Source organism: Talpa europaea, assembly GCF_964194135.1.
Source record: "Talpa europaea genome assembly, chromosome: 11".
Taxonomy (NCBI): domain Eukaryota; kingdom Metazoa; phylum Chordata; class Mammalia; order Eulipotyphla; family Talpidae; genus Talpa; species Talpa europaea.
The window spans coordinates 77770368-77795696 of record NC_140078.1 but is presented as its reverse complement, the minus strand read 5'-3'; the positions used below and the strand labels follow the sequence as shown (position 1 = coordinate 77795696).

At 46.9% G+C, this 25329-nt stretch overlaps 1 protein-coding gene and 1 pseudogene across 2 annotated transcripts; both read left to right on the top strand.

Annotated features, from left to right (window-relative positions):
• Nucleotides 1-4885: 4885 nt before the first annotated feature.
• On the top strand, nucleotides 4886-12425 carry SLC22A13 (solute carrier family 22 member 13; the record flags this gene model as incomplete). Its single annotated transcript, XM_084246763.1, has 10 exons — nucleotides 4886-5263; nucleotides 9185-9288; nucleotides 9537-9691; nucleotides 9915-10083; nucleotides 10302-10422; nucleotides 10511-10605; nucleotides 10808-11022; nucleotides 11213-11321; nucleotides 11892-12107; nucleotides 12332-12425. The coding sequence occupies 10 exons, from the start codon at nucleotides 4886-4888 to the stop codon at nucleotides 12423-12425; spliced, it is 1656 nt and encodes a 551-aa protein (XP_084102889.1).
• Nucleotides 12426-24195: 11770 nt separating this feature from the next.
• On the top strand, nucleotides 24196-24407 carry LOC311179954 (NADH dehydrogenase [ubiquinone] 1 alpha subcomplex subunit 1-like; annotated as a pseudogene). Its single transcript has one exon. The product of its transcript is annotated as an NADH dehydrogenase [ubiquinone] 1 alpha subcomplex subunit 1-like (transcript).
• The last annotated feature ends 922 nt before the right edge of the window (nucleotides 24408-25329 follow it).

Below are 25329 nucleotides of genomic sequence, written 5' to 3'. Positions count from 1 at the left end.
TCCAGTGGCCGGGGAGCAGCTGGGGATCGAACTGGCACCGCAGAGGCCGCGGGCAGCTTCACAACCCAGCGCTCAACCGCTGCGCCACCGGGGAGGCCCAGATATGTCTTTTAATATCCAACTATTTTGAGATTTTGCAGTTATCTTCATGATTTCTAGTTCAATCCACTGTGGTCCAAGAGCAGATGCTTTATGATTTTTGTTCTTTTAAATTTTGTACATGTGTTTTTGGCCCACAATGTGGTCTCTCTTGGTGAATGTTCCTTCCATGTGGGTTTAAGAATGTATTCTGCCGTTGTTGGGTAAAATACTCATAATTGACAACGGATATCGATTATAGCCAGTTGATAGATGCTGTTAAGTTCAACTGCGTCCTTACTGATTTTCTGTCTGCTGAATTTGTTTCACATAAGGAGATGTGAAAATTTTCAACTATAATAGAACTATACAGTTCTATCAGGTTTTTTCCTTGTGTTTTTGATACTGGTTTTAGATGAATACACATTCAAATTGTCTTAAAAGTCTTGAGCTTCTTCACCTGCACCCCTATGTTTATAGCAGCACTGTTTACAATAGCTAAGCTTTGGAAACAACCCAAATGCCCAAAAATAGATGACTGGATCAAGAAGATGTGGTACATATACACCATGGAATATTACTCAGCATTCAAAAAAGATAAACACATGCAATTTGCAGCAACATGGATGGCGCTGGAAGGGATCATGCTCAGCAAAATAAGCCAGAAGGAAAAAGAAAAATACCGGATGGTCTCACTCATAGCAGGAATCTAGAAAACTTAAATAAGGGACCAGGAAAATGAATAACTATAAGAAAGTGAAAATCAAAATCAACAAAAAACTATGAACCAGAGACACTTTTAGGGGGGCGGGGGCGGGAGGGGAGGGATTGGGGTCAGAATGGGGGGGGGGCTGCAATTGTATGGGGAATATAAAAATAAAATTTATTATTTAAAAAAAAAAAAGTCTTGAGCTTCTTATCATTATATAATGCCCTTCCTTATCCCTGATAATATTCCTTTCTCTGAAGTCTGCTCTTTCTGGAATTAATATAGCTAATCTTGCTTTTATTTGGTGTTAGTATGACATATCTTCATCCATTTACTTTTAATCTATCTTTATATTTAAAGTGGTTTTCTTGTAGACAACCTATAGTGGCTATATCTAGTTTTCTCCCTCCCACCCCCTCCTTGGAAACTTTTTTTTTGATACAACTTTTAACAATCTATGTCTTTGATATATTTAGACCATTAACGTTTAAGGTGATTATTAATATAGGTGGATTAATATCTACCATATTACTATTTTTTATTTATTGCTCTTGTTCTATTTTTGTCTTCTACTCTCTGCCTTTTGTGTTTTCAGTTGAGAACTTTACATGGTTCCATTTTGTCTCCTTAGCATATTAGTCATATTTCTTTTTACTTTGTTGAGTATTTGCCCTTAAGCTTCCAGTATACACTTACAACAAATTCAAGTCCATTTTCCAAGAATATAATACCACTTCACAGGTGGTACTGAATAATAACAAAATAATTACTCCCTCTTGTTCTTTGTACAATCATTGCTGTCATTCATATCATGCTGATATGGGCGATCCAAGCGCAGGTATACACTGGTTTGTTGTGCTTCACTTTATTGCACTTGATAAATACTTTTTTTTTAATACTGTGTTTTTTATAAACTGGTGCTCCTTCACTGGCAAAAAAAGATTACAGCTTGCTGAAGGCTTATGGTGATGGTTAACTTTTTTTTTAAACAATAAACTTTTAAGTACTATGTTTTTGAAAGAGATAGAGCTATTATTGCACCTTTAAGAAACTATAGCACAGTATAAATGTAACTTGTATGCAGTGGGGGAATTGAAAGAATTGTGTGACTTGCTTTATTGCAATACTGACTTTATTGTGGTGGTCTGGAACCAAACTTAAAATCTGAGGCATGCCTGTATATGTATGTGTATACCTATATACATACATACATACATACATAAACACTTCTGTGCGTGTATTTATACATATCTGCATAGATAATCTAATACGTTGTTATTTTGAGCAAGCTGCTGTCTGTTAGATCAACTACTAATCACCACCCTCTAATCCATAGACAGATGATTCCCAGGGATTGTCCTGAACACTTCCTTCAAGGAGAGTGTGTTCATTCTACTTAAACAGCTCTGGTGTTTAACACACTCAAGACTCTTTGTCTCATTTGTTTGCCTTTGAATGAGTCTAGGTGCAAGGAGAGAAAGGGGTGGGGAATAGTCTATGGGCTTTCCCTAAGGGCCAGAGCAACCCTACTCACTGGGCTTTTTTAAAATTTTATTTTATATATATTTTATATCGTTCTTCCTTTTTGTACAATGCATGCTTTCTCCTCTCAGGTGTAGTCCCCATAAAATTCCCAACACCAGTTCACCTGCACACCATCACCATAGTCTCTTGTGTAAGAACACATCCCTCCCCTCTTTTGATCCCTCACCCCGCCCCTGCTGAGTGTCTCTGATTAATAGTTCTTTGTTAATTTTGTTTTCTGATTTATTATAATTATTTTTTTTCCTGGTCCCTTAGTTGGTTCCCCAACATGCCTCCTATAAGTGAAACCATCCGATACATCCGATATTTTTCTTTTTCCTTCTGGTTTATTTCACTGAGCATAATCCAGGCTTCTTGGGGCAGTCAGACACCAGCATGGATGGCGATATTGGGCTCAGCCCCCCAGGTCAGTGAGATCACAGTGTAGAGAGGTGCTGGGGTTACAGTGCTCCAGGAGGACTTCCTCAAAGAAGAGAGCTGGCCATAGGCCAGGAGATAGGGGCAGCCTTTGGGAAACTGCGGTGGTGGACAGGATCAAGACAGGAAATGACCAAAACATTGGGATTGGGGAAGGTGGAAGTTAAGTCCATATCCATTGAGTGCCTCAGTGCCAAGACTTTGGGATCTTCCAAGAAGGGAAGGTCTTTGGTTCTGTTTCACTCATCTGTTGAGCATCCACTCAGAAAGATTCTTTCTCTATTTTCTTTTATGCACCATGAAATCAAAGAATCATTGGAGACCACCTAGTCCAAGCTTCCCCTTTACACAGGTGAAGAAATGGAGGCCCAGGTGGGTAGAAGAAACAGATTCAGAATCACAGTGACTCAGTAGCAGAGCCCATGCTGCCTCCTCATTCCAGCTCCCTTGGCTACTTGGAACCCAAAGCAGCAGAAGCCCTTCCCCTGACTGGAGCGAGGAGATGAGGACTGAGGAGAGGCCCCCCCAGACTGCTACTGGTGGCAGCTGCTAGCATCTGTTTTCTCAGCAATTTAATTTGGGTGATGCTGAGGACACATATTGGATGAGGAAGGAAAAGCGGTGAACTGTGGGGAGTCTGGTGGGAAGTTTGGGTGGGCTTGAGAGGAAAGTGCTCTCCCTCTGCTGGTCATGGACCCCTGCTTCTGCCCTCCATGGTCTGCCCTCTCTTAACCTCCCCTGCATGCCAACTGCTGCCAGCCAGAGGGCCAAATAGAGGCCTGGTACGGCCTTTTTCCTTGCGTTCCCTTCACTCATACTCCTCTGCCTGTCTCTAAAATGGTTCAAAATTCCAAACATGAGAAGACTTTCCTATGCATCTATGCAAATTTATGAGTGTATGAGTATGTGTGTGTTTTTCCCAACTGCCCTCTTTAGTCCCATCATTCCTCACCTCCCATAACTGAAAGAGGCACCTTTCACGCCCTGGGCCTACCTCCAGGAAGACTCCCCCAGGGTAAAAAGGACAGGGGCTTTTATCTTTAGGAGAGTCCACTTCTCTAAGGTCCTGCCTTTCTGTTGGTCCCCAGTCCTCTAAGAGACCTGAGCTGCAGCCACCAAGCTGTGCTGCATCCAACTTGGATTCCAGCACGATGAGGAGTGGCCCCCGCAGGGCTTCTGTAGCTGGGACTGTGATGAAGGGAGATTTGGTCCTGTGTTCCTTTGTTATCGCTGAGATTGCTTAGCTTGCTTAGGGGAACTGGGGCTACTCTGGGGTACTTAGTTGTTTTTTTTTTTTTATCTTGGGAGAATGTGAATGATCTCTTTCTTGATTAGAGCATTTCAGTGCATTCTCGAATTGTCTCTGGTGCTGAAGAGGCATGCATGAGTGAGTGTGTGTATTTTTCCCTGCTGCCCTCTAGTCCCATCATTCTTCACCTCCCATAACTGAATGAGGCACCTTCCTGGGCCTACTCCAGGAAGACTTCCTCCAAGGTAAATGGGGGGTCTTCTGGAACCTCCCTTGTGTCCTGGGAGGGTCTGCTGGCCTGCGTGCTGCCAGGGGATTGACTGATGTTGCAAACCATCACATCCTGGCCACCCACAAGAGAAAGATTATCTGGGTCAGAAAGTTGCTGGCAGAATTAATGTGTAGGAAGGGGCCTCGCTGTTCACCTGACCCCACGACTCAGTGTGCTGGTCCTGACGACAGACTTGGGTTCCCCTGAATGTTGCAACTATTCTCAAAATTGGATTCCATTGTAATGGGAGGGATTTGAGCTGGATGTGAATTGCTTAGGATGTTGCAACTGGAGGGGGTGTGTGTGTATAACATTTGGCCAAAACTCACTCCTGTGGGCTAGGCCTGAGAAGGTCTTGGTTCCTCTTGTGATATCTGTGTCTATCTAAGTCAGTAAAAAACATCCTCAGGTTCTGCAAGCCAGAGTAGACTGTTTTTTTCATCATACTTTATCCTTCCCAGGCCACAGCTGGGGAGCTGCGATCGACAGGTGAATTGGGCAAGGCTGGATTAAACATTAATGCAGCTGTCATCACTGCCCAGAGGAGAAAGGGCCCCAGAGCCAAGCTACAGAGCTGTCTGGTGACCTCGGAACAAGGAGGTAGTAACCAGCAGACATGGCTGAATTTTCCCAAGTCCTGACCGAAATAGGCAACTTTGGACGCTTCCAGAAACAGCTGCTGATAATGCTGAGTATTCCCAATTTCCTGTCTGCCTTCTACATGTTCTCCCAAATCTTCATGACCCTGGATGAGGTCCACCACTGTTCAGTGGCCTGGGTCAAGAACCACACTTTCAACCTGAGTGCTGCTGAGCAGCTGTCACTGAGCGTGCCCCTGGATGCGGCAGGCCGCCCCGAGTCCTGCCTCATGTTCCGGCCACCCCCCGACAACGCCAGCCTGGAGGACATCCTTAGCCACTGCTTCAATGAGACACAGTCTTGTGATTCGGGATGGGACTATCCTGAAAACAGGGCCCTGTCCCTACTGAATGAGGTAGGGCTGCTTTTGCCCATCTGCCCACCTGTTTCCTCATCCTGATCCTCTGCTCCTGGTCATTGGAGTCGCTGCTCTTGCCCCTCTGCCCCCATGCCCATCTGACTGGACACTGGTACACCTGTTTTTCTCTTCGCCGCCTGCCTATCAGCCCATCTACCTCCCTGTCCATTTTCTCTGGCTGGTCTGTCCACCCACCTGTCCATTTTTGTCTGTCCCTTTATCTCTGCCTGTTTGCCCAGTCACCTGCCTTTATCATGCGCTCCCCTGTTTTCCTGTCTTTATGCCGTTCTTTCTCTCCAGTGTTCCCATCGGTTTGTCCATTTGCCTGTACCTTTCAGTTGCCCCCCATGTCTGCCTGCTTACCTGCTTTCCCGACTCTCATGTTACCCCCTTCCTTGCCCACTGGTCACCTTCCTGCTTGCTTGACTGGGGCTCCTACCTTTCACCTTCTCTCTAGATCTCTGTCTGCCCCTGCGATGCTGGTGGGTCAGCATGACTCAGGGTGTGTCCTGTAGATACTGAGCATTTGTTCTTATTAAAGTTATTTTCTTAGGAAGGACCCAGGGAGATGAACAGGAAGAGTCCCACTCCAGCAATCTCAAAGCCAGCAGGGGCCTCAGAAAGCATCTAGAAACCTCTCTTGCTTCCCAGGCGGTAGGGTTGAGCCAGAGTCGGGAAACAGCTTGACCAGGGCCTCATAATGACTTGGCTCTGGAGCTGGGGCTTCTCTGGGGGGCACCTGCTGCCCAGATCCCTGCAGGACAGACCAGAGACCTGAGGGCTGGTGTTATTGGGAGGTTCTCCCTCTATCACCTTGATGGTGGTAAATCCTGAGCCTTTGTGGTGAGGGAATCTGGAGTCCTGAGATTAAACATTTTCTACCCCATGGGTTAAAAAAAAAAAAAGTATTTTTCAGGGCTTTCAGCCAAACATTTGCTTCTTAATATGTGACCATAAACCTACCCCCAGGACCCTGGCACCCTGAGGATGTGTCCGTTTCCCTGTGACCATCCATCTCACACCACCCCAGGGGGGAGGGGTAGCTTAGAGGCCCTCCCAGGCTCTAGATACAGCCCAGCAGGGCCCAGTCTTATCCTCAATGGCTTCCCATTATCTCCCCAGCACCAACCCCCATGGCCGATCCCAGCCTCCACGGGTCCTCGGGTGTTGTGGGTGGGCTCTCCCTCACTGCATGTTATAAACTCTCCCCACCTGCCAGGTATCATCCTTCAAGGCCAGGCAAATGCCCAGATCTCTCAGAGCTGACTCTGGCCCTTGTCTATACCCTGCACTGGACTGTTCTTTGGATTCAAAGTCCCTTGAGTATTGACTGTGAAGGAAACAGTCAGAGGCGGGAAGCCCGCTATTTCTCTTCTCCAAGGACCGCTGGTGGTCAGGGACCATCTTGGCTCCTTGCAGAGGGAGAAAGGGCTGGGTGGGTTCTGAGGCCAGAACTCATAAGTATCTTATGAGTGTCATAAAAATGTACTCACACTATGAAATTTAATGCATTTCATCTCTAAATGGCTTCTACATAAAATAAATCAATTGAATTAATCCCTATGATCTGGATCAGGAGAGGGATATGTGATGATGGGGTGTGTTCCAACAAATGGTGATGAGATTTTGCAGACGACCTTGGTAGGACCCAAACACAACCATCCACTGTGGGGGCTCCTGGTGCTGGGGAGGTTCATGACTCTCCAGAGCCCCACATTGGAGCCCCTTTTCATCTCCCTCATATGTAACACGATGCCACCACAGGAGCTTGGTACACCCTCACACCTCACCCAGTTACAGAGTGGGAATGACACCCCTCTTGTGAAGTTGGAGTGAGGTGTGGATGGTGGCACTGCATGGGAGTGCTGGCCTTGGAGACCCCGTGGCTTGGCACCCATGCCTTCAGAGCATTACAGCCATGTCCGAGGCATCTGTCGCCGGCTGCCAGCTTCATGAACAAAGGGATCAGGGTGTCCTCAGCTAATATTTGCCAAGAGCTTCCTGTGTGACAGGTACTGGGCCAAACACGTAACATGTGTTCATTCCTTTCTTACTATCAGGTGGTACTCTTTGGAATATCTTGTCCTTCCTTTGTACATTGGAAGCTCACAGGGTCAAAGTCACTCAATCCCCACTCCAGAGGCTGACATCAGCAGAGTTTATTTATTATTATTAATGTTAAATTGTGTCTAACGAAAAAGATAAAATAGTGTCTAACTATAAAGATAATATTAAACAAAAACCAAACTGGAAAGAACTAGGTGGAATACGAGAGGCAGTCTCCTGTCCTGCCTTGCTTCCTTCTCTGGGCCAATCAGTTAATCATTTGACACATATTGAAAGTTCTAAAAATTGAACAGTTGTCCTTGAGAACAGAAGTATGAGCACAACAGTGTCTCCTGGATTAATTTCTTAGCACCTCTCCTAATATTAAGAGCAGTCTTTTCTGCTGTACAGTCAGAATATTAAGGTTTAATAAGACTCCCATGATTTGGGACATGTGCTGGAGGCCAACGGTCATCTAACTGGAGGTGATGGGCTAGTTGGCCAGCTGTGGGGATCCTTCCTTCTGTCCACAAACATTCTTAGCTCTCACTCAGTTTCAGCCCCTGTCTGGGTGATGGTGACGTCTGAATTCCACTTCATCCTGCTATGGATTATCTGTCTCAACTCCTCCCTCAGGGACCATGATAATAAAGCAAGGATTTTTGTCAGAATTATATGAGAACATGCACAGAGGGCATTTAGCACGGTACCCAACAGAGAAAATATACAAAAGGCTTTAGACATGGTTGTGCAGCTGCCTCTTTGAGCTCACATGTCATCTTGTGTCCCCTCACTCCCCAAATACGCCTTTGTGTATGGAGCAAAGCTGTTTCAGGGGGGCCGCAGAACTCCCCAAGGGGCCACAGACCAGTGGGGACGGAGGTAAGTCTCATCCACCAGTTAGAGGTGCACATGCAGCAGACGGTACAGTGACATGGACAGCGTGTTTACTCCACGCGGCTTCCCGGTCTGTCCTCAGTGAGCGTCCAGGGGGACTGCACCACCCCCATCGTGTGTGCGTGTGTGTGTGTGTGTGTGTGTGTGTGTGTGTGTGTTGCGTGCACATGCTGTCCTCCATCTTAGTCTCCTGCCTCAAGGACTGTACGAGGGCTCCCTAGGATTCTGATTGCCGGTGAAAGATGGGAGTTTTAGGGGGATTTTGCAGCCAGCTGGGAAAACTTGGAGAGGCCCAGCTGGGTTACAGCAGTACCCTGGCTGGGGGAGGAGGCCCAGTGGGTCAGGAAGCAGCAACTAATGGTCAAATGTTCCCAAACCTTGTATCCTGTGTCAGTAACTTTACATGTTTCTCCAGGACAAAAGAAATACCTAAGAGTTTTATGTATTAAGTAATTAGGTCCAAACAGCAAGTACTAACAATTTAGTAGTTGTTTAGAAAAAGAAAAAAAATACACGTGCATTGAAAGAAAACATTTTTATTTCATTCGTAAAGCTATTACTGACAGGATGTATGTGCCTATTGGAAACTGCACAACTTTTTACCACCACCCTCATTTTCTGCTCCACATGATTTTCACAAGGTGCTTGCCTTTTTTCCTCAGCAACTGCCAAAAATACAACTTCACACAAATATGTGCCACTGGAAGGAAGGTAGCGTGATCTCATGTGAAGACTGAACTCCCTGAGCGAGCAGTTTGTGTGATTTCATGGTGCTGAGTACTGCCGCATTTTGCTTTAAGTTCTAAACTTCATGCTGCTTTAAAACGCACACTCCACTGGTTCATTCTGGGGCCCTAGAGTGCCTTGACACACAGTTTGGGAACCAAACATTTCCAGTGGGTGGGCTAAATGATAAAGGAGTGGCCCTCAGCTGCCCCTGAGATGTCAGGTGTCCATCTGCTGTGTCTGCCCTAGTTCAACCTGGTCTGTGGCCGGAAGCACCTGGAAAAGACCTCGCAGTCGGTATACATGGCGGGGCTCCTCGCCGGGACCCTCATCTTTGGACCCCTCTGCGACAGGTAAGAAACCTGGCCGTCCCCCGGCCTAGCATGTACTGAGTCCTGGCACGAGTCCCCCTTATGCCCCTCACTCTGATCTCTAGGATGGGGCCCTGCCCCTCCCCCCACGGGACTCCCAGGTCAGGCCATGTACCCATCCCCCACCCCCCAGAAGGAGATCCCAGGGCTGGCGGAAGCTCCCTTGCCTGCTCCCTCAGGTAGACTCCAGGAGGGAACACCCCACAACATCCGCCCTTTTATTACCCAAGGATTGGTCGAAGGATCACAATCCTGGTGCAGCTTTTGCTCTTTGCTCTCTTCGGCCTGGCCACAGCCTTTGTGCCCAGTTTTGAACTCTACATGACCCTGCGCTTTGCTGTGGCCACTGCTGTGGCTGGATACACCTTCAGCAACGCCACCCTACGTGAGTATCGGGGCGGTCATCCTCAAGTCATGGGGTGAGGCCTGGGCCTCCGCTGGCCATGCTCCCCAGCCTGCATGCATTGTCAGGTGCCCGCCCCACCTAGAGTGGTCTCATACCCCCTTCCGTGCTGGTCTGAGCTCCAACCCTGACAGGGCGGGGTCTAGGGAGAAACAGGCTTCCCGGGGCAGGGTCTGGCCCAGGCTCAGTCTCTCTCTTCACACAGTTTCAGAGTGGGTAGGGCCTGCGCAGAGGACTCAGTCTGTGGTCCTGACCCACTGTACCTTCTCCATCGGAGAGATGGTGCTGGCAGGACTGGCCTATGGCGTCCGTAACTGGAGGCTCTTCCAGATCTCCGGCACAGCACCTGTCTTGCTGCTCTTCTTTTACTTTTGGTGAGAAGACACTACCCAAAAGCCAGCCACCCCTGGGTTAGCTGTGCCAGCTGTGGTTGGAGTACAAGGCTCACAATTATCTCCTGGGCTCTGGGATGCACATCTGGGGAAGGAGCCTGCAGAGGTGTGGGTTTCAGGGTGTGCTAGAGCAGCCAGAAGACTCCCGGGGAGGTTCCAGGTCTCCAGGCCCCAAAGTCACAGCCATTTCCAACCTACAGGGCTCTGCCAGAATCTGCACGGTGGCTTCTGACCCAGGGGAGGATAGAGGAGGCTAAGAAAGTGATTCAGAAGGCGGCTTTGGTCAACAAGCGCAAACTCTCCCCAGAGCTCCTGAACCAGGTACTTGTAGCAGCCTGGGCCAGCCCTGCCTCTGAATCTGGCCATGTGACATTTCAGCCAGCCCCCTCACTCTGTGTTTTCCTCTCAGCTGGTTCCAGAGAAGACAGGCCCCAGGGGGAATGCCCTGGATCTTTTCAGACATCCCCAGCTCCGGAAGATCACCCTCATCCTCTTCTGTGTCTGGTGAGTGCGCTGGGGCCCATACCCCTCCCTGAGACCTGAGCCAAAGGGCTGCCACTGACTAGTGTGTCAGTGGGCAGTGGTGGGAGGGGGCACTCTGGCTGGAACGGGCTGTCTGGGAATGACTGTCTCACCCTGGCTCTGCCACTGTCTCTTGGTGTGATGGCGTCTCATCAGTAACAACAGATTCTTGGACACTTTGCAGGTTTGTGGACAGTCTAGGGTACTTTGGCCTGAGTCTCCAAGTGGGGGACTTTGGCCTGGACATCTACCTGACGCAGCTGATATTCGGGATGGTGGAGGTGCCTGCCCGCTGCTCCATCATCTTCATGATGCAGTGGTTGGGCCGCAAGTGGAGCCAGATGGGGACACTGATTCTGGGTGGCCTCATGTGCATCATCATCATCTTCATCCCAGCAGGTGCCAGGGCTGGCTCTCCCCTGCCCCCGCCCCTTCTCCGTCCCCTGCTGCCACGGGCTAAACCAATGGCCACTGCACTTCCCTTTAAGGAGCCAGGGCTTCCTGGGATTTGGGGACCGAGGGTGAGGCGTTTCGGTGGACAGGCAGGGTGCAGGGCTGAGCTGATGGACTGACCAGCATCCTCCTGCAGACCTGCCCGTGGTGGTCACCGTGCTGGCCGTGGTGGGGAAGTTCGCCACATCTGCTGGGTTTACCATCTCCTACGTGTACTCTATTGAGCTCTTCCCCACCGTGCTCCGGTAAGGGCTGCCGCTGAGCCCCTGCTCCTCTGCCCCTGGAGCCCTGGCTTTGGCCGTTCTCCTCTGCCCTCATGGTCTTGCCACAAATAGCTAATGGGGCTGACTCCAGCACAGCAGTGGGGTGCAGGGTCACTAGAAATCTCCCCCAAGCCTCCAATCTGTCCCCATCTGATGGAGAACAGATACAGAAGTGGCCATGCCCTGCCCCGGTCAGGACTAGAACACAGGGTAAATCTCAGAATAAACTGCCCAGAAAAAGGAACACTCAGGTGGGGTCTGGGGGTGGTCAGGAGGCGTAGCCTCTGACCTGAGATTTGGTGGATGATGGGGGTGTAGCAAGCAGACAGAGAAGCCTAAAGGGAGAAACATGGCTCACAGTGAGGTTTCAAGTGTTTTCAGCGCACCGGGGTAGAGAGCGGGAAGGCCGGCTGTGCTGGGTGGGCCTGAACACCCTGCAGCCTGTGGCAGCCACAGAGGGGGCCCTGGGCCCTCTGAAGGCAGTGAATAGCATGGGGAGCTACAGACCGGAGTGGAGGTTGGGTCCATTCACTTTGTATTGGTCACCCCCAGGCAGACAGGCATGGGACTGGTGGGCGTCTTCTCGAGGATCGGGGGCATCCTCACACCGCTGGTGATCCTGCTGGGCGAGTATCACGTGGCCCTGCCTAGGATCATCTACGGCAGCCTCCCCATTGGGGCGGGCTTGCTCTGTGCCCTGCTGCCAGAGACACGTGGCCAGAGCCTGAAGGACACCATCGAGGACCTGGAGCAATGGCGCCCCCCACAGTAAGCTGTTTGCTTCCTCTGTAGCCCAGGATTGGGGCCTCACATCAATGACATCCATTCCAGAAGGCCAGGCCTCTCCCTCACCTTCATGTGGTGAGGCCTCCGGAAGCACAGATGTGTGACCGGCTCTGGGTTCATGTTCCCTACTTTGGGGGGTGTTGGTGACAGAAACTGCCATGGGACTAACTCCTGATGAGCCCGTGATGGCCTTCTGCTCCCTCCAGGTCTCCGAAGTCAGCACCTTCAGAAAATGAAGCGGAGGATGCAGGGAGAACTTCCAGCGCAGGGGTGGACTTCGTGAGCAGCACGTACTTCTGACAGCAACTAAGAGCTAGAGCGGCAGTAGCAGGGAGCTGCCTAAACATTCCCCTGGAGCTGGCCGGGATCCATGAACAAGACCAGCCTGGCCATGGAGGGAGCCCACCGAGACCCGGCCCAGCACCCATTGCAGGCTGCGGAGCCCAAACCAGAAGATGGGGGACAGCACCTCCCTCCTTTCAGCCCCTCTCTCATTCCCACGGCCCAATCCCTAGTACCCTGCTCTGGCTTAGGGTCCTGGGTGTGTTTTGGGCTTAACTTGTTCTCTGGTAGCCTCATTAGAGACCCCTTATTAGACCACACATATTACCCCTTATATTAGACCTCCATCATCCTCATTCACCCCACTAAGAATGTAGGGAGAGAACTGCAGGCCAGATGAAGGGGAGGCAGAGTGCTTTTGGGGGGGCAAGTGTTATAGCTGGAGGAATTTCTGGGTGTTTGAGGCACCAGACACAGGTGGGATGTGCAAGGGGTCCCCTGCCCTCAAAAGTGTCAAACCCAAACCAGAACACCTAGGTAGGGCTTTTCCAAGTATGTGCGAGTAGGAGGAGGAGAAATGTGAGATTGTGGGTTCTGTCCAGGCTCGTGAAAGCAAAGAGAAGGTTGAGGTTCTTGCTTGTGCCCAAACTGTGTGACTCGGGGTCAGCATTGGGGGAAGACGTTGGTCCTGTTCCCTTGGGCCCCTTTCCCCTTTCACAACCTACTGCCTGTGACTCCTGTACAGCCAGCAAGCAGTTCAGGGTGAGGGGAAAGGGCGTAGGTGTTGTTACTTAGCCACCGGTCAGAGTGCTTTCCAGGTTCACACTGGCTAATCATCAGCCTTCCAGAAGGCCTCTAAAAGCTCTTCACAGACTGGATTTGTGTGTTTCACAGAGACTCTGGGGATCTCTCGTTGCTCATTGGCATGAGCAGTGCACTCATCACTGACCTCTTGGGCCCTTTTCAGCGGCTGCCCCCAGCTTTGTTCTCATAGTCTCTCCCCGGGGCAACCTCGCTTCAGAAGAAAGCCCTCATGGGCGGGGGCCCATGGAGCAGCCTCAAGCCAGGCTACCTTGCACAGCTACTGCTTGGCCCACAAGAACACCACATAACCTCATGCCACCAAATGGCGGGTGGGGCAGAGGTGGGGGTGGTGCCCTCCACTGCCCTCCCCTTGTCCGGCCTTCAAAAATCTCTCTACCTAACCTCCCACCAGACAGTGGGGTTTCAGTCTCTTCTTCCCACAGATGCCCCCAGCCCGACATAAATGTTCTTTCTGAACCTCTCTCCCTCTGCTCGTCTTCTCTGGTTGTAGCCTGAAGGGAGTGGTTGGTAAGCGTTTGACTGTCTATAAATCCAGTGTGGGGGTGCCAGAGCCCCTCTTGATTAGATGGATGTTTATTACTCATGGTTCTCGGCTTTGCATGTAGGTGAAAGTTCTCTTTAGCTTCCTGCTGTGTACATTAATGGAGTCCTAAGCTCAACAACACACATATTTTTGGCACAAGGTAGCCCCAGGCTGACAAAGCCCTGTGTGACATCTCCAGCCGAAAGCGGTTTTCTCCTCTAAGATCGTTGTGTCCCTTTGAGGCAGAATGTTCTTCACTCTTGGAAAGGGACTTAAATCGGCCCTTTATTGACCCAAGCCTAACACATTCACTGATTGCCTTTGGGAAGGTCTTCAGAGACTTTAAATTTTTCTAGGGATTGTAGACTTAGGCAAGAAAGATTTTTCTCTTTATGTACTAAAGTGTGCCCTATGACTTGTTCTGGTTTACAGGTGAGAGTCTCTTAGCAGTCTCTGCTGTGGGCTCTGCAGCGGAGCCCAGGACCTCTGAGGAGAGAGGTAGACCTGCTCTTGACTTTATTCAAGCAGCAGGATATAAAGGGGCCTGAGCGGGCCCGGAGGTGACAGGTATAGACCGGGCTGTGGTTGTTCTTCACTGGGTGTTCAACAAGGAACAACCAGGATTCGGCTCACATCTCAGGCCTCTGGGGCAAGGGTCATCCTATTCTGGGCTCCAGGCTTCCCAGTGTAGAATAGGTGATGTCATTGGTCCTTTTCCACTCATCCTCCAGGATTCTGATCTTGGGTGCCCTGGCTGTGTGTGAATGGAAACGCCTCCAGCAGTCTGTCCCCAAGGCTCCGGGAGACAGGAAAAGAGGGTCACCGCCCATCACCCAAGTGCTGCAGGCTTGGCATGGGCCTGAGTCCCTGAGCTGGGCCTGGCTCACACACCCTGGGCTCTGCCTCACTCACTGACCCACCCACCCATTCATCTGTCAGGGGACCCCGTGTACCTTGCCCTGCCCTCAGGAGCACACTAGAACCACATATCCACCAGTCACCTGCTATGAACTCCCCAGTGCCCTGGAAATGTGTAAACAAGACAGCTGACCCAGTGTGTGGGGGTACGGAAAGCCCCCAGAGCGTAGACAGATGAAGGGGAGGCAGAGTGCTGTGGGGAGGCAAGTGTTATAGCTGGAAGAATTTCTGGGTGTTTGAGGCACCAGACACAGGTAGGATGTGCAAGGCCCCATTCTTAATTTTGAGCTTTGTTCTGAGGGCAATAAAGGTCATGTTTTCTTTTTTCTTGAAACAAAGGAATGACCCAATAGGATTTGTATTCTAAAAATCTATTTGAAGATTGTGGTGGAAGAGGGTAAAAGAGGGAGCAGAGAAACCAGGCAGGGCATGATTCCAATGCTGGACTAAATTGCAAGCATCAGTGACCTCCGTTTATCCTCACAACATTGTGATGGAAATGGGGTGATGGCCGTGGATCCGACGCGGGGGTGGGGGGGGGAGGAGGGGGGGGAGGAGGGGGGGGTGCGCTGGATCTGAGAGGAAGCCAGGAGCCAGGCCCCTTTTTACATGGTTGCTCCTCTGGCCTGTGTCCTGGGTGCAGAGCTTAGCATCTCGGTTTCCTTTGGCTTTACCAGAAAAAAACAAACTCACTCCCTGGCCACTTGGCCCAGGCCTGCCCCGCTCGGAGACACTCCGAAATCAAGACCACTACACCGGGCATCTCGTGTTCATTAATTCAATGTCCAAAGCCCAAGGGACCCCTACACTGCCCCAGTGAACGCCCCTTTTTCAACATTGTTCCCCTGACCTGGCCCCAGTGCATTGCCACCCTCTCAAGCCCGTGACTCCGGCGCTGCTGGAGCAGAAGCGGCAGAGTCCTCAGCCCTCTCAGAAGCATTTCCCGTTATGCATTCTCTCATGGCTTGGTCAGGGGGTGGAGAGCGGGGAGCCCCTTGCTCCCTGTTTCTGGTGCTCCACTACCATGGCCCCTGCCACTTGGAAAAACCTCTCTTGTAGAACCTCTTCCTTGCTCACTTGACTTCCAACTGCCATTGCCTTGTTCTGGGCTGTCCCTTTTACGCTAGCTCCTGCTATTATCTTGGAAAAATTCATCTCTTCCTCCAAAATTTCAAAAATTTCTAGCACAGAGGTGAATGAAAGAAGGACTTTCAAGAGCAGACATCCCACTGTCTGGCCCCAGCATCCCGTCCTTCCAGCTGGTTTGCTCCACACTCGCGTCTGCCTTAGCCTGCCCAGGCTGCAGAACCAAGCACTACGGGCAGGGTGGCTGAAAAACAGGAATTTGTTTTCTCACAGTTCTGAGGCTGGACGTCCAAGATCAGGGTGCCAGCAGATCTGCTGAAGGTCCCCTCCCAGCCTGGCAGATAGCTGCCTTCTCTGTGCCCATGGAGCCATGTCTCCCCACCCTCTAACCTGTAGCTTCAAATTTTTGTTAGAAAAGAACTAAGTAGAATTAAATACTAAGAACCCTTTTTCCTCCCTTCGCTATGTCCCTCCCCTCATGACTTATTCTCCAGCTGTTCTAACAAAATTCTCTCTGCCCCTCCATGTTCCTAACAACAGGAAATCTGCGGGCCTTTACAGTCTGTGAACCCCACTAGAACATTCTCGGCTGAAGAAAATAAACAATGTAACTTAAAAGACTATACTGCCTGGAGCATTCTGGGGACCTGGGAATGCAAAGCACTTTACTCCTATCATCTCCCACACCTCTTCACATTGCCCTCCCCACCCCCATGTAATCACAGCACCCCACCATTCAGGGAAGCAGATTCTTTTAGGTACTAGTCCTGCAGATGCCTCCCTTGCTGTCCCCCTTGTATATAATGAACTCCTTTGTGAAAAGACATTCCTGTGTAGGGGGGTTTGGCTCTCTGAGTGGTAAGCAAAAGAGCTGGTTTGGCCACGCAGACCCTTCCTTAGCCTCATTGGGCCTTTTGGAAGGCCAAAACACCTTCCTTAGCCTCATTGGGCCTTCTGGTCTGTTGACCTTGTTATTTTCTCCTCACTGTATCCTCTCTGATAGTAGGATGTAAGCCACCCTTTCAATTTCTGTTGAGATATTATTTCTCTCTGTTGCCAAACCCTACACTTTAACCCTTTGGCAGTACCAACTAGAAAAGTCGTAGCAGTGAACGAGCCCCGCTGGCCCCCTGTACTCCCCCTGCACCCCAGACTGCAGGAGCTGCTAGAGTCACGCTGGGCAAGTCTGCCGTGGGGAGCACGGTCATCAGCCTCAACCAGTATTCACTCTTAACAGCACCCAGCATTCCTATCAGCTTTTAAAGATCAGTTTGTTTTCCAGCTTTCACCAGAGACTACTTCTGATTTCCACTGGGCATCCTGACCCCTTCCTCCTACCCATAACAGATAGCTTCTCCTCCCACATGTGGCAGCTCCCCAGTCTTCCTACCACCGAATCTTTAACTTGCACCCTCCTCCCTCCACCCTCCCGCTGCAGTGAAAGAACTGTCCTGCACAACATCGGTAGTGAAGTCAAAGGTGAGCACACCCCAGGGCATATGACCCCAGCGCGGACAACGACAGAACAAGACCCAAAAGCAAGTACGTGCTCTGAAACAATAACCACGTTTACAGCCTGAGATTTAGAGAGTGAGAAACCGGACTTAGGGAGTGAGCAAAGTGGAGAGAGAGAGCCAGCGAGAATGAATTCACAGGCTGGCATGTGGACAGAAGTCGTCTTTTCCACTCCAGAGTGCACTGAGCAGAGATCCAGGGCCAAGCCAAAGCCCTATGTGGCAAGTTGGTGGCTTCTACAGACGCCCATCCTCACCAGCAGCTCCACTGCCAAAGCCCCAGAAGCTTAAGTGGTTAAAAACCCCAGCAATTTAACTGCCCCCAAATCCAACAGTTTATCTGGTTGAAAGCCCAGTAATTTATCTGATCAAAGTCCCAGCAGTTGGACTAGCCAAGAGCCTCAGCAGCTTAACTGCCTAAGAGCCCAGTAGTTTGTATGTCAAAAGTCCAGCAGTTTTAACTGGTCAACAGCCCCAGCATTTCAACTGGCCAAGAGCCTCAACAGTCTAACTGCCCCAAAGCCCAGCAGATTAACTGCCAGATGCCCAGCCCCCCCCCCCATTTCCCATCAGACCCTGCTCAGGGGGTGGGGTTGGAAAAGCCCCACCTTCTATCACATTGGTTATGAGCGCCACCCACTGGCTGGAAGGCTGTGCCCGGCTCTTCCTCTCACTGGGCCACTGAGGTCTAGGTTGTTACTCAGCTCCCACCTCTGCCCCCAGGACTGGGAGCTGCTGCTGCTGGTAGGGCCTATTTCTTCTCTGATTCTGTTGCCTATAAACTCTCTCCCCATTAGGCATGGGGACCGGGGTTGGGCAAGCTGTGTCTGGAATGATGGGATAATTTCCCTCAGTGGACATGGAGTCTTTATGGGAAGGGCTGGTGCTCCATGTCCTGGGAGCAGTCTGTACCAAGGCATGGGATGGGTTCATGCGGGGATTTTCTCAACCTGCTCTACCCATCCTGACCTTAGGGTGTGGTCAGCTGTGCTCCTGGAGTAGAATGCTGCTCCCCACCATTCTCACACCCCCCCCAGGACTCCTCCATCCCATTGTGATACCACTCCCTAGCCACCAAAGAAACCCACGGTTCCTCTTCCTAGAGCCCCGCTGGACCTGGATTGTGGTCTGGTAGGCCCTGGCTTTCGCTTGTGGTCTTATCTTTAGGGAGGAGGGGCTGGGAGGTGGTGGAGGATGGAGATTATGATGATCCTGAGAAATTGTGGGGCTGCATTCTCAGCACAGATGTGGACAGGAGCCAGCAGGAGCCGGGTCGTCTGTGGGGAGTCTGTGGAAGGAGCTAGCTGCCCTCACAGGGAGTCTGAGTTCTCAGGTGTGGCTCAGGACTGTTTCCTGCCTCAGATGGAGTGCCAGTTCTGGCTATACCTTTCTTCCCAGGACTCAGTCTCCTGTTTTTGTACATTGAGAACCAATTGCCTGGGGCCTATCCACCTGGAAAGGGTTCCTTTGGGGTCAGTAGCAGGGTCTTGTACTGGCAGAGCCCAGATGATGCTGGTGTGGGGGAAGAGGGCGGTCACTGACGGGGACCTTGCAGGGAGGGCTGGTACAGCTGGTTCCAGACCTGAAAGCGAAATCTCTGTGAGGAGACAAAGCTTCCCTCCCTGGGAAATCTGCTCTGGCCACTTCCACTCCCCTCTATGCATAACAGGGCATTAGTTTTCTGTAACTGCTGTAACAAATTACCAGAGGCTTAGTGGCTTAAAACAAGGCCCAATGCCTTGATACAGATGGTTCCCTAGTACAGATCTGCAAAACTTCCGAGTTCTGCAGGTTTCTATGAGTTTGACTTTGTTTTTTCAGTTCCACATATAAGTGATACCATGAATTATTTATGTTTGTCTTATTTCAGTTAGCATGATGCTTTCGAGATCCATCTATGTTGTCCTAACCTGCAGGGTTTCTTTTTTTGTCATAGCTAAATAATATTCTGTTGTGTACCTATACCACACCTTTATGTGCTCACCCATGGGTGGACAATAACGTTTCCATTTCTTGGCTGTTGTGATAACTGCAATGAACGTGAGAGTCCAGACATCTATTCGAGATAGTGATTGCACTTTCTTTAGCTATCTACCTAGAAGTGAGATTCTTGGATCATATAGCCTCCATATGGTTTTTCAGTGACTGCACAAATTTACATTCCTACCGATGGGTAGGAGGGTTCTTTTTTCTCTATATCCTCACTATTGGCATGCAACTATGCACTTGTGTTGTCTTTTTGATGACAGCCATTCTAATAAGCTTGAGGTCATATCTCTTTGTGGTTTTGTTTTGCATTCCTTTGGTGGTTAGTGATGTTGAGCATCTTTTCATGAACCTGTTGGCCTTTTACATGTCTCTTTGAAAAAATATCTATTCAGTTCCTTCACTTATTTTTCAATTGGATTGTTTGTTCTTTTGCTATTGAGTTGTATGAGTTTATTTATTTTGACCATTTCTAAGATGTATTTAGAGTACGTTCACATTGTTTGAGGCCATTCATCTCAAGAACTTTCTCATTTTCCCCAACTGAAACTTCGAACCCATTATACAAAAATTCCCCGTTCTTTCCTCCTCTCAGACCCTGACAACTACCATTCTATTTTATGTCCCCATTGTTTTGATTACTCTAAGTATCTCATGTAAGTGGAGATATACATTTGCCCTTTTGTGACCGGCTTATTTAAATTAGCATATGGCCTTCAAGGTTCATCCATGTTATAGTATATATCAGAATTTCATTTATTTTGAAGGCTGAATAATCTTCCATTGTTTGTAGAGACCATATTTCACTTCTCTACACATCCCCCAATGGACACATGTGTTGCTTCCACTTTTGGGCTATTGTAAATAATGCTACTATGAATATTGGCATGCAACTATCTGTTTGAGTTCCTTCTTTCAATTATTTTGGGTTTATACCCAGAAGTTGAATTGCCAGAACAAGAGGTAATCCTATACTTTTTTGAGGAACTGCCATACTTTTCTACAGTGACTACTGTATTTTTTATATTCCCATCAGCAATGTACAAGGGTTCCAATTTCTCTTGTTTTTTGCCAATATTTGTTGTCTCTGTGTGTGTATGTCTGTGTGTATATGTGTGTGTTTTAAATAATAGCCATTCTACTGAGTTTCATGCACATATTTTGTTAAGTTTTACCTGAGTTTACATTTTCTTACTATTGTAAATGATGTCTTTCTCAACTTCTCTGTTTTAAAAAATCTTTTTTGTTTGAAATAATTTTAGAGTCACAAAAAAGTTGTAAATGGTACACTTTACTAATGTTAGCATCTTACATAACCATACAATAGTTTATTTATTTATTTTTTATTTTATTTTATTATTATTTTTTTTAATTTTATTGTTATATTCCCCATACAATTGCAGCCCCCCCATTCTGACCCCAATCCCTCCCCTCCCGCCCCCGCCCCCCTAAAAGTGTCTCTGGTTCATAGTTTTTTGTTGATTTTGATTTTCACTTTCTTATAGTTATTCATTTTCCTGGTCCCTTATTTAAGTTTTCTAGATTCCTGCTATGAGTGAGACCATCCGGTATTTTTCTTTTTCTTTTTGGCTTATTTCGCTGAGCATGATCCCTTCCAGCGCCATCCATGTTGCTGCAAATTGCATGTGTTTATCTTTTTTGAATGCTGAGTAATATTCCATGGTATATATGGACCACATCTTCTTGATCCAGTCATCTATTTTTGGGCATTTGGGTTGTTTCCAAAGCTTAGCTATTGTAAACAGTGCTGCTATAAACATAGGGGTGCAGGTGTTCTTTGGAATTGATGTTTCTGTGTCCTTTGGGTAAATACCTAGGAGTGGAATTGCTGGATCATATGGAAGCTCTATGTTTAGTAGGTCCAGAAATCTCCACACAGCTTTCCACAGTGGTTGGACCAGTTTGCACTCCCACCAACAGTGTAGAAGAGTTCCTTTTTCTCCACACCCTCGCCAGCATTTGTTGTTGCTAGTTTTTTTAATATGTGCCATTCTCACTGGTGTAAGATGGTATCTCATGGTAGTTTTGATTTGCATTTCCCTGATGGCAAGTGATGTTGAACATTTTTTCATATGCCTGTTGGCCATTTGCATTTCCTCTTCAGAGAAGTTTCTTTTTAGCTCTTCTGCCCATTTTTTGACTGGATTATTTTCTTTGTTGTTGAGTCTCATCAGCTCTTTGCAGATTTTTGTGATCAGTCCTTTATCATTAGTGTTGGGTGCAAAAATGTTCTCCCAGTTGGTGGGGTTTCTCTTTGTTTTTGTTATTGTCTCTTTTGCTGTGCAAAAGCTCTTTAATTTGATGTAGTCCCAGCTGTTTATCTTTGCCTTCACTATCACTGCTTTGGGTGATGTGTCTGTAAAGATGTCTTTGATGTGCAAATCACGTAGTGTTTCGCCTATATTTCCTTCTATATATTTTATGGTTTCAGGTCTTATGTCTAGTTCTTTAATCCATTTTGAGTTGATTTTTGTGTATGGTGTGAGGTGGTGGTCAAGCTTCATTCTTTTGCATGTAGCGACCCAGTTTTCCCAGCACCATTTATTGAACAAACTTTCTTTGCTCCAATGCATATTCTTTGCTCCTTTGTCAAAGATTAGTTGACCATAAATCTGTGGGTTTTTTTCTGGATTTTCTATTCGATTCCATTGGTCTGTATGTCTGTTCTTATTCCAATACCATGCAGTTTTGATGATTATGGCTTTGTAGTATAGTTTGAAGTCTGGGAGTGTAATGCCTCCATTCCCTTCTTTTTTTTTCAGGAGAGCTTTGGCTATTCGGGGTTTTTTGTGATTCCATATGAATTTCATCAATAATTGTTCTATTTCTTTGAAGAATGACATTGAAATTTTGATTGGAATAGCATTGAATCTGTATATTGCTTTTGGAAGGATGGCCATTTTAATAATGTTTATTCTTCCAATCCACGAGCAGGGGATGTCTCTCCATTTCTTTGTGTCTTCTTCTATTTCTTTTAACAGTGTTTTATAGTTTTCTTTGTATAGGTCCTTTACCTCTTTTGTTAGATTTATTCCCAAATATTTGATTTTTTTTGTTTCAATAACAAAAGGGATGGTTTTTTTGATTTCTTCTTCTTCAGATTTATTGTTTGTGTATAGGAAGGCTACTGACTTTTGCGTGTTGATTTTGTATCCTGCCACTTTACTGAACTGATTGATGAGTTGAATTAGCTTTTCTGTGGAGTTTTTGGGGTTCTCTATGTATAATATCATATCGTCTGCAAATAGTGATAGTTTGACTTCTTCTTTTCCTATTTGGATTCCTTGGATGTCTTTCTCTTGTCTTATTGCCCTGGCTAGGACTTCCAGTATTATATTGAAAAGCAGTGGTGAGAGTGGACATCCTTGTCTTGTTCCAGATCTTAATGGAATTGCTTTCAGCTTTTCACCATTGAGAATGATACTGGCTGTTGGCTTGTCATAGATGGCCTTTATGATGTTGAGGTATGTTCCTTGTATCCCAAGAATTTCAAGGGCTTTTATCATGAATGGGTGTTGCACTTTGTCGAAAGCTTTCTCAGCATCTATTGATATTATCATATGGTTTTTATATTTCTTTTTGTTGATGTGTTGGATAACGTTGATTGATTTTCGGATGTTAAACCATCCTTGTGCCCCTGGAATGAATCCTACTTGGTCGTGGTGAATTATCTTATGGATACATTGTTGGATTCTGATGGCTAAAATTTTATTGAGGATTTTTGCATCAGTGTTCATTAGGGAGATTGGCCTGTAGTTTTCCTTTTTTGTGTTGTCCTTGTTCGGTTTTGGTATTAGTGTAATGTTGGCTTCATAGAACGTGTTTGGTATTGTCCCTTCCTTCTCAATTTTTTGGAAGAGTTTGTGAAGGATAGGCACTAATTCGTCTCTGAATGTTTGGTAGAATTCATTTGTAAATCCATCAGGTCCTGGGCTTTTGTTTTTGGGGAGGTTTTTGATTACCATTTCAATTTCGCTAATTGTAATTGGTCTGTTTAGGTGTTCTATTTCTTCTTTATCTAGCTTTGGGTGATTGTAGAGTTGTAGGAATTTGTCCATCTCCTCTAGATTGTTAAACTTGTTTCCATATAACTGTTCATAGTAGTTACTGATTATTCTTTTGATTTCTGCTGTGTCCGTTGTGATTTCTCCTCTTTCATTGATGATCCTGTTTATTTGTGCTTTCTCCCTTTTTTCCTTTGTGAGCCTGGCTAGGGATTTGTCTATTTTATTGATTTTTTCAAAGAACCAGCTCTTGGTTTCATTGATCTTTTGGATTGTTTTTTTAGTTTCAATTTCATTTATTTCTGCTTTGGTTTTTATTATTTCTTTTCTTCTACTGGTTTTGGGGTTTTTTTGTTGTTCTTTTTCTAGATCTTTGAGCTTCGAGATTAGGTTGTTTCTTTGAGTTCTTTCTTGTTTCTTGATGTGAGCTTCTATTGCTATATATTTTCCTCTTATTACTGCTTTTGCTTCATCCCATACATTTAGGATATTGGTGTCCTCCTTGTCGTTCAATTCAAAAAATTTTTTAATTTCTTCTTTGATCTCCTCATTAGTCCAGTGGTCTTCCAGTAGTGTGGTTTTTAATCTCCATGAGGTAGGAAAGTTCCTTGCCTTCTTTTTATGATAACCATACAATAGTTTAAACCAGGAGTGATGTGACCTTCTCAGTGCATAATGTCAAGGGTTACCTGATGTCAGAATGTCCTGTTACTGGTGATTTTTAATTTTGATCACTTGATTGAAGTGGTGTCTGCCAAGTTTCTTCATTACAAAGTTATTATTTTCCTCTTCCTACATCCTCTTCCTACATTAATAAGTGTTTTGTGGGGAGATACTTTCAGACTATGCAGACATCTGTTTCTTGTCTTTTCATCCTTGAGTTTTAATATATCCATCAATGGGGAGTTGCGATGTGGTTCGAGATCCTCCCCGGGGTCGCTGTGATGGGCACGTGCTTGTTCATCCCCGGAGTGGCCACCGCTTTCATCCACAGGTTCTCCAATGGGGGCAAGGAAAAAGGATTGCCCATTTTTCCTATCAGTGGAATTTGATGGAAAGAGACAGGCGCATCTCAGGAGTTAACCGTTACTACATGTCAAAATGTTTGGAGACCATTGATTAAAAGAAACAGTTTCCTGATTGATGAAAAATAACTTATACACATCTAATCCTACTAGAAAATTCTGCACTATGTTAGGTAGCATGGCAAATATATTATGTAATGCTTAAAAATAAAATGGAAAAGTAAAAAAAAAATATATCCATCAATGATTCTTGCCTGCAGCAATTATAACTGTGATGCTTGCCAACTGGTGACTTTCTATTTCCATGCTTCTATATTTGTTAATGCAGAATTCTACAGTCTCAATCAAAAGCACAGCAACTTATTTTCCAGATAGCAACAAACTAATATTCATTAGTTTTTCTGTGGCGTTTTTAGGGGTCTCTCTATGTTATCATATCATCTGCAAATAGTGATAGTTTTACTTCTTATTTCCCTATTTGGAGTCCTTGTATAGCTTTCCCTTGCCTAATTGCTCTAGCTAGGACATTCAGTATTACACTGAAAAGCAGTGGTAAGAGTGGACATCCTTGTTTTGTTCCAGATCTTAAAGGAAAGGCTTCAGTTTTTCACAATTAAGACTATTAGCTGTGGGTTTGTTATACATGGCTTTTATTATGTTAAGGTGTGTTTCCTTCTATCCCAAGAATTTCTAGGGCCTCCATCATAAATGGATGTTGGACTCCATCAAATGCTTTCTCAGCATCTATTGATATGATCATATATATAGTTTTTACTTTTGTTTTCAACAAACTAATTTTAAAATTCATATGGAAAGGCAAAAGACGTAAGATAGCTAACACAATAGTGAAAAAGAATAGAGCTGGAAGACTCACATTAGCTGATTGTAAAACTTACTGTAAGTTTTAATATGTTACTATAATCAAAATAGCATGGTATCGGCAAAATAATAGCTACATAAAGTCATGGAGCAAAATAGACACACACAAATACAGTCAACTGATCAGAGAAGCTAAAGCAG